Here is an 8,974-nt window from a genome sequence, read left to right as displayed (position 1 = left end):
TCAACAACAGCATCCCCTGCCGGCTTTATCTGGCCAGGATTTTAACCATGGTAAGCATAGCATACATATATATGGAGGGAGATTTAGGGCATGTTTGATCGGGGAGAATTGGATTCTGGAATGAGAATAGAAATTAGTGATTTCTATTTTAACTATTTGATTGGATATGAATGCTCCAAATATGATTTTTCTTTGATATTGAAATCTCATTCGACTTCCGGACCAAATATGCTGAAAAATATAGCAATTTCGATTTTGATTTGAGTCGCGAATCAAATGCATCCTTAGATTTGGCTATAATGATATGTTATCAAGAATAAAAGCAACTCTTACTTGCTTCAAAAATCTATCCTTCATGATAATCAGGAATTGATGAGGTACACAGGAATGGTGTGGATGGCGATGGATCCTGCGCTTTGTGGAGGGTTGAGTCAGAAAATAAAGGGTAGTTCTATATACACCCCCCCTATTGCTCAGGACACCCCCCAAAAACCAAAAAAAAAATACCCAAACTAACCTTTAGTGTAATTACCATATTGCCCTTGAAATTTTCTCATATACCCCCCTTCCTCCTCCTCCGTTTCGTTTTGAAAAGAAAAAAAAAAACCCCCTCAAACCCCCCTTAAACCCCTCGATCCATTTACATCGTTTAGGCGATCTTTGAAGGAGATTTAAGCCCCATTCGAAGCATTGACAAGCAACTAGTGATTTGGGACGAAGAATCGGCCGCAAAGGTACGTGTTCCACCTTGTTTCGAAATTTTTTTTTTCACGGTTCGTGCTCCGTTCGGCACTGGATCGCCGAACAAAAGGCTTCTGTTCGGCTGCACAGTGCCGAACAGAAGCCTTCTGTTCGGCAACCCTCAACCGAGCAGAAGGCTTCTGTTCGGCACTGTTCAGCCGAACAGAAGGGTTCTGTTCGGCGATCCAGTGCCGAACGGAGCACTGGAGGCGGGGAGGGGGGCTACCTCGAGGTGGTCGTGGAGGCGCCGGCGAGGTGCTCGTTGCTCGGGAGATGGCCGGGGAGGTGGTTCCGGGAGAAGCCGGCGAGGTGGTCGGAGATCGGGAGAATGCCGGCGACGAGAGGGAGAAGGGGGAACGGGGGGGTTTTGGGCGTTGGCGAGGTGCAATGCACCGACCGGCGACGAGAGGGAGAAGGGGGAGACGGAGGGGGTTTGGCCGCCGGCGAGGTGCTTGAGGCGAGGTTTTTTGGGCGGAAGGGAGAAGCCGGCGGGTGTTTTGGAGGGGAAGAGCGGGGTGGGGGGGGTTTGGGGGGTGTAGAGAGCAATTTAGGTGAGGGGGTGGGGAGGGTGGGGGGTAATTTAGGAATTTTTAATTTTTTAGGGGTGTCCTTAGCAAATGGGGGGGTGTAGAGAGTATTTAATTTTTTTTTAATTTTTGGGGGGTGTCCTGAGCAATAGGGGGGGTGTATATAGAACCACCCGAAAATAAATAGTGGGAGCTGTTTCTCCCACTTTGATAGGTGATAGCCAACGACATAGAAAACGTCATGCCGATCTTGCGTGGCTACAGCAACGTGATAGAAAACGTCACGGTAAAACGCCGTCAATCTGGTACCCACCAATCAGACGGCTATAACCGATCTCCAAAAGACATCTTGCACCTCCAGCCGTCCGTTGTTTATCCCCTCACTCGACCGTACGCGCGGACGGTCCTCCACGTAGGACGTTAGGATGAACCGCCGGGGACCCGATACGCCCTAATAAGGAACCAGGCACCAGCCAGTTCCGGCTTGGTCATATCGAGACGGCCGGGTGGGGGCGAGGCGACGAGCTCTCTCTCTCTCTCTCTCTCGCTCGCTCGCTGGCTCGCCGTTCTCTGGCTTTTAAAGGAGAGAAGGCGGACGGTAAAAAAAGCTCTCGCTGGCTCTATTTCGTACCCTTGAAGGCTCGGGCTTCTTTTATCGCTGTCGCTTCATTAGAAGGATTTTGTCTTCCTCTTCCCCTCGAGCGAGCGGGTGATCTCGGAAAGGTATGGATCTTTACACCCATTCCTTTGGTCTTCTTAGAATTAAATCGGCGTAATCTTGCGTTTCTTCTCGGATTTTCGAGCCAAATAAGGGTTCTTTTCTGGTTGTTATGCTGATTTTGGATTTCCTATTTTCTTGATCAGTTTTAAGGGTTTTCTTTCTCTTTGCCGATGGAAATAGGTGGCTTTCGGCTCGGATTATGTAATGTGGAAATATCTGGTGTTGATTTCAGTCGGATCTTTAAACCCAGGTTTTTCTGTACGGTTCTTCTTCGTTTTCTGGGGTTTTGTTGGTCTGATTTCGTTGCACTCTGTTTTCTTGTTTTCCTATAAACTTTTTGTTCGATTTTCTGGTATGTATATACTTCAAATGATCTGAGGAACGCAGAACGTTGATCTGCGTCTGTTGATATAATTATGATGTCGGTTTTCTTTTTCCTTGATTTCTAGTCTTTGGGGTTGCTACAGGGGGCTGGCTGAGAGAGTGGTCCTAACTTTGTACATGTTTGTCGGATCAAAATGATGGCAAATTTTGTTACAAGATCCTTGGCGTAAGTAATCCTGTCTTGAATTAGTTTTAGTTTTCTGGCTGTAACATTACATCCGGACAGTAGATCTTCGTTTTATCTGTTATGTTTCTTGTCTTCAGAAATCCTTTTCAAGAAAGTGAATTTAGATGAGAACTCAGAGCGTTTCTGTCTATAGGTTGGTTCTTGGCTATGCTTATCCGGCATATGAATGCTTCAAAACTGTGGAGTTGAACAAGCCGGAGATTGAGCAGCTGAGATTCTGGTGTCAGTATTGGTACGTTCTTGCTACTTGTCGGGTGAAGGATTTCATTTTTCAATTCTATCTTGCTTCTAGTAGTTACTTGTGACTAAAAAGAGAGTTTTGGATTCTTATTCATTTTTCTAGGATCTTAGTTGCTGCGCTGACCATCTTTGAGAGGGTTGGAGAATCTTTTATTTCATGGTAATGTAGATCAGTGGTTTGGAAAGTTGGGATCTATACAGCATGCTTTCTTTACATTTATTCTCCTCTTCCTGCTACAACTTAGGGTCTTATCTTCTTTCTTGAAGGTTACCAATGTACAATGAGGCAAAGCTGGCATTCTTTGTATATCTTTGGTACCCGAAAACAAAGGTGAGATCTATGTTCTATCAAGTTATAACATATCGTCTCATCATTAATTATAATTTTTTGATGAATGAATTTATGACAGGGAACTGCATATGTCTATGAAACTTTCTTTCGGCCATATGTTGCGAAGCATGAGAATGAAATAGATCGTAACTTGCTTGAGCTGAAAACAAGAGCTGGGGATATTGTTGTCCTTTATTGGCAAAAGGCTGCAAGCTATGGCCAGACAAGGTTTTTTGAAATCTTGCAGTATGTTGCTTCGCAGTCACCCTCGGAATCATCAAGATCACGCCCTGTTCAGGTACTTTTGAACTGAGTGAATAGATCTTATTTCTGTCGCTCTTTGTTTTCTTTTCTTGTTATGATATAATTTGATAGAGTTTTGACTGCCCACTATGCCTGACAGTTTGAAAATATAGCTCTTAGCTCTGCCTCTAGCATTTGCTTGCTTCTTTTCACATAAGAATGCACGTTTATCTGTATTGTGGTCATTCACTATGTTACTTCTATACATTCTAGGTTAAAGTGAAAAAAGATTTGATTGGTCCAGTAATAGAACCTTTTTCTTAATTGCAATATATCAATGACATGTCTATCTCCAGAAGACAACCATAAGATAATAGTGTCAATCGTCAAAAAATATACACCCTCTGTGCTAAAGTTTTTCGTTTTTTCCTCCTATTTCAAGTAGAGATGGTGAGGTTACTAAAATGTGTCTTTTTTTCCATCTTTGGTAAGTAGAGATTTCAACGATAAATTTATATTATTATCTTCTAGTTATGTAGCATTTGATATGCCATATCAATGCATTCGTTTCTGTATCAATGTAGCATTTGATGTGATCAAGCATATTTGAGTGCTAAGGATTGTCATGATATGCAAAATAACCTAGAAGAAACTTTGTTCCTTTTAAAAATAAGCAAAAAGCAACAAGCATGTTCCATATCTGATGCTAGTGACCAGAAAGTGTAAAGTTAAGGATACATTGCAAGGATTAATAGTGGTTGCTGATAGACTACTTTAATAAGTGAAATAATTGGGCATCGCCCTGAGGATTGACCGGACGTGCCCATCTTTCTTGCGGAATATTGCCACCTTCCCATGCATGTTGTTGGGGCCTAGATGGTCGCACAACAACATTCTCAGGAGAATGCCCTACGCTGTTTCTATGAGCATTGTGTAGCATATTGTCTCCTATGTGGATGAAGACTTCTATGTTGATTTGTGGGGTTGAATGTGATGGAACCGATGATTTACATGCCTGCCATATGCTAATGTATGTGGCCGCTAGCATATGATGAACCCATTCTAGTCACCCAAAAATTAAACAGATAATGTTAAGATAATAAAAATATGAATTAGTTAAGAACCGGAAAAGATAACAATTTCTAGAAAGTAAGGGTACTTGTCTGTTCTTTTTTTAATTACATATCTGACAACTATCAGGTATGGCATCTGTGATTTGAAAATGTCTAAGACACTGTTCATTGTGGCTACGCATAAACATTTCACAACTGTTAAGTGTTTTTTCTCAAATATAGTTGTAACAAGAAGTAAGGGTACTTGTCTGATCTTTTTTAAATTACATATCTGACAACTATCAGGTATGGCATCTTTGATTTGAAAATGTCTAAGACACTGTTCATTGTGGCTACGCATAAGCATTTCACAACTGTCAAGTGTTTTTTCTCAAATATAGTTGTAACAAGGGACATGAATCTTATTCAATTATAGTAAGAGTGTTCCCTATTTTGTTTCTTTCCCTCCACCTCTCTCTCTCTCTCTCTCTCTCTCTCTCTCTCTCTCTCTCTCTCTCTGTGGGTATGTGTGTGCATGTGTGTCACTCAATTCCTTGCTTTAAGGACAATGATCCAAAAAAATATAAATGTGATTTGAATGCCAAAATGTTAAGCATGCCACCAATATGAAAAAGATTAGTTAGTATAGCAAACTCATTGTGGATCGTACATAGTTTGTTGGGAAAGAGAAAGTGGACTAGTGTGTGACTTGATGAAGTTAGAAAGGCAATTTATAAAGGAACCATGTAGCAAGAAGTGGTCTCAGCATGATGGCATGAAAGAACAATCTACCTAATATGCTTGGTACATTACGGAGTATCAGATCATTCAAAATTTAGCAACATCTTGCTTATCACAACTAATGGTGTTAGTCATGTTTGAAGATGCCCTTTGTTTCAGTAAATTAGGAATCAAACCTAGGCATCCTCAACAGAGGTATCGATTATGGTGCTGTACTCAGCTTTAAGCCTTTAACAAACTGAGAAACAATGTCTCAGCTTTAAGCCTTTAACAAACTGAGAAACAGTGGCTTGCTTCCTTCTCTTCTATGAAGCTGTAGCAGAGAAAGGATGAGAGACTATAGTGCCAAGTGGTGGTGGCATGACCAGAGATGGCTAAGGATACTCTTGAGGCTAGATCATATGGTTTCATAATGAACTTGTTGACCACAGGAATGACATGGACAATGTCATGAAGTGGTCAAAGGGTTCCAACAAGATGACATTATCAGATAAAGAAAAGGGTCACCATCATCCATACCTGAACTTCAAATGAAGCTTAGTGGGTGCTGAAGTAATTGCAGTGTTGAGCACTGGAGATGATTGTTAGTAATACACACACATTTATGTGTGCAGGTGTACATATATTCCTTCTTTACATATACATAGGTGTGTGTAAAAAGAAATCAACATTGTCAACAACTACACATCAAGCTTCAGGAAATAACAAAAATCATGAAGATTCTTTATATCAAACTGCCTTTGAAGATACTTCTTCGCAGTTTAATGTGATAATACAACATGAATTGTGATGATCATATAATCCACATTAAGTAGAAATTTTAACAGAAATTGTGGGATCATTAGAGGGACACATGTCCGTTTAAACTCGTTTTACCATTTGCCCTTTTGACTGGTTAACCTAGACAGGAACTATAAATTTAAAATCCAACTCGCAAATTCAGGAGAGGCAGTATTAGTTTGAAATTTAGGAACTGTTTCCCAAGTATTTGGACCTGGGCAATTCGATTTGGTGGGTTTTAAAAAGAAATTTTTTTTCAGTCCAACTCTCTCTCTCTCTCTCTCTACACTAGGTTGCTTGCCCCTACAATATAGGAGATTCAAATGACTATAAACAGCAAATACAGTGCATTTTCTTAGGGTTCCAGTAATGTGAATCCAATAACTTGAGGCTCGCTCCCCCAGCTTCATAAACAGTCTGATATCAATGGTCAACACAAATTCCGTAAGCCCCTTTCTGTAGATGTTTCAACGATGAATTTTGATTGGCCTATTCAAGAACAAACCCACAAAAATGAAATTTTGCCAAGGGTATCATTGCTAAGGATAACTTAGATGAATCCGTTAAAATGTCAGAATTATCTTCAATTGATTCTTTACCTTTTTCCTTTTTCATTTCCTTGTCTTTTACTTATTTATTGGACTTTTTCAGATCAAGCCCCTGTCCCCTCTTCTTCCCCTGATATTTCTTTGTATTCCCCATTCCCTTTGCTTTCTATTATAAATCCTTGTATCTACCATTTCCACCCACTTTACCTTAGGCCCGTGTTGTACTTTTGATTTCCACTTCTTTCGTCCCTTTCGTTTGTTCTTGCTAGCTCCATTTTGTCTTTTTTTTTTTTTTGGCTAAACTTTTTTTCCTAGTTTTCATTTTCGATTTTCTACTCTTGTTGTTCTTCTTTCTCTATTGTTTCTTGTTTCTGCTTCATTTTCCTTTTCTGTCTTCCATCTTGTCTTCTCCTTCCTCATCTACGTTTCCCTAAAAAATGCACCCTGGGATACCTAAGCAGTATATGTTGGTGCCTGGAAATTTAGGGACCATTGTGGACTGCCTGGCTGCATTGACTCCTTTGTTGTTCTAAATGAAGTATTCTAAAACCTCTTCTATAATTCTGACATTTGGTGTTTGTGCATATGCAAAATCACCACTAAAATGTCTAACAATGACTCCAAATTTTCTTATGTGGAAAGAAATGCACAAAATGAAAATTAATATTAAACTTTATACATAGTGAAAAATTCTAGAACCTCTACATGATCTTTAGGGATTAAAACTTGAAATTCTTGTACCATAAGAGATGATTCACACATAAGCATCCCCAAGAAATATGTACTCATTTGAGGATCTAATCAATGAGTTGATGCTCGCTACTTAAAAGTTGAGTGATAACTAGTGCATCATCTATCATTAACTTTTTCTGCTGCATGATCAATAATTATTGTATTTAATTGTTCCTGAATGCTCATCACATAATCATTAGGTGTGAACAAGTGCTGTTTCTTTTGAATAAGTACTTTGTTCTGAATCAAGAAAGATTATACTCTCATGTATTGGTTGTAAGAGGGTCATACTTGCGCGCTTCCTAAGATGAGGGGATGTACTTGTAAAAGGGAGATAGTTGTCGGTTTTGATGTTGATTTTCTTAAACATGACAAAGTTATCTTTCTTGGGGACTTTATACGTGATGCTTTGTTCCATTTTTAAGATTCAAATGGTATAAGAAGTGCAGTTTTTGAGGTAGAAAAATCTATAAAAGCCATAAAGGATTTAGTGCCATTATTGTCTATTATCTATATAAGCTAAACAAATTGCTGGCATATCTTGAAGTTATTGTCACGTGGGTAGGATCTCAAAATATGTAAGTCATATGGTAGATTCTTGACTCTTGATAACCTTTCTTATTGAGTTTCATACTTGTTTCTATATGTTTAAAAAAAAGGTAGCCAGAGCATGAGGCTTCCGCCACTGATGGGGTTTAGAGAGGTATAGATGTATGCAGCCTTACCCCTGTATGTGTAGAGACTATTTTTATATTTCGAACCTGTGACACTTTGGTCACAATAGAGCAACTTTGCTATTGCGCCAAGCTTGCCCTCATTTGTTTTATCATATAGCACCAGCTTTTTTGACCACAGAATTTTATTGATAAGTTGTTATCTTGTCATTAAAGCCACGGCAGCAGCCTCAGCAGATCCGTAGAACGACATCTACGGCAGCTGCTCGCCAACCAGCAGTCTCACAACAGGAACAACAGCAGACTTGTGCACCACCCAGCCCCACCAAGAGCCAAGTGCAGGAACCGATAAAGGCAGGTGTCCCACCACCAGCCCCTCCAGTTGCCCAGCCGCCAACTTCATCAGCAGTTACCAGCTTACCCACTTCTGAAGCCACTGCTTCAACAGGTGACGGAGAAGCAATGCAGATCGAAACCGCTAATGCTGCATCCAAGGAAGACACAAATCCTCCCGCTCAAGAGACTCTCATGGAAGAGTCGATTCGCATAACCCGTGGCAGGTTGAGAAAAAGAGCTGCTACTGCTGGTCCCTCAATTCGTTAGCAGCATCTCATGCCTGCTATCTAAGTATTTCCTTGGGCTTTGCTTGTTTGTTGGTGGAGAGATGAGATTGAATTCATCAACACATGTAAATAACCTAGAACAAGGTGGAGATGCATGGTATATAGGCAAGCATCTACTTGATGATTTTAGAGGGTGAATGATGTCTGGTGGCAGTGTTGATGATATCTATGCACTTAGCTCATTGGTTTTGAATGAACTGCATTTGGATATGGCGAGCAGGGACTAGAGAGGGGGATGGAGCTGATATTTAATGTGAGGGTCTACCAAGGGGAAGAGGATTCACGATGTTTATGATGAATGGATACCAAAAGATGAAACAAGATCGCTGCATCCGCATGACTGAGTTTCAATTCGCTAGATGCTGGGGCATAATCACGGTTCCTAGCACTGCGGCTGTTTGAGTCACTTTTTTCTTTTTCTTTTTTTTTTTTTTTTTTTGGGGGGGGGGG

At 40.5% G+C, this 8,974-nt stretch overlaps 1 protein-coding gene across 4 annotated transcripts; it reads left to right on the top strand.

Annotated features, from left to right (window-relative positions):
• Nucleotides 1-1,724: 1,724 nt before the first annotated feature.
• Nucleotides 1,725-8,734, top strand: LOC103719883 (putative HVA22-like protein g). 4 transcript variants are annotated; one of them, XM_039117369.3, is made up of 7 exons: nt 1,725-1,991; nt 2,439-2,539; nt 2,694-2,792; nt 2,904-2,960; nt 3,068-3,131; nt 3,211-3,429; nt 8,118-8,734. In XM_039117369.3, exons 2-7 carry the CDS (start codon nt 2,508-2,510, stop codon nt 8,502-8,504), a joined length of 858 nt encoding a protein of 285 aa, XP_038973297.3. In that variant the 5' UTR covers nt 1,725-1,991; nt 2,439-2,507; the 3' UTR covers nt 8,505-8,734. The 4 variants fall into 4 exon arrangements, with proteins under 4 accessions (XP_038973297.3, XP_038973296.3, XP_088575236.2 ...); XM_039117368.3 differs by having other exon boundaries at nt 1,750-1,991; nt 2,457-2,539; XM_088719110.2 differs by having other exon boundaries at nt 1,750-1,991; nt 2,457-2,539; nt 2,638-2,792.
• The last annotated feature ends 240 nt before the right edge of the window (nt 8,735-8,974 follow it).

The sequence above is a fragment of the Phoenix dactylifera genome, chromosome 3, assembly GCF_051530095.1.
Source record: "Phoenix dactylifera cultivar Ajwa chromosome 3, Ajwa_hap1_PhDact_Kaust_v1.1, whole genome shotgun sequence".
In the NCBI taxonomy this organism is placed as follows: domain Eukaryota; kingdom Viridiplantae; phylum Streptophyta; class Magnoliopsida; order Arecales; family Arecaceae; genus Phoenix; species Phoenix dactylifera.
The sequence above is the reverse complement of the archived record's forward strand: the minus strand, read 5'-3'. Positions and strand labels throughout refer to the sequence as shown.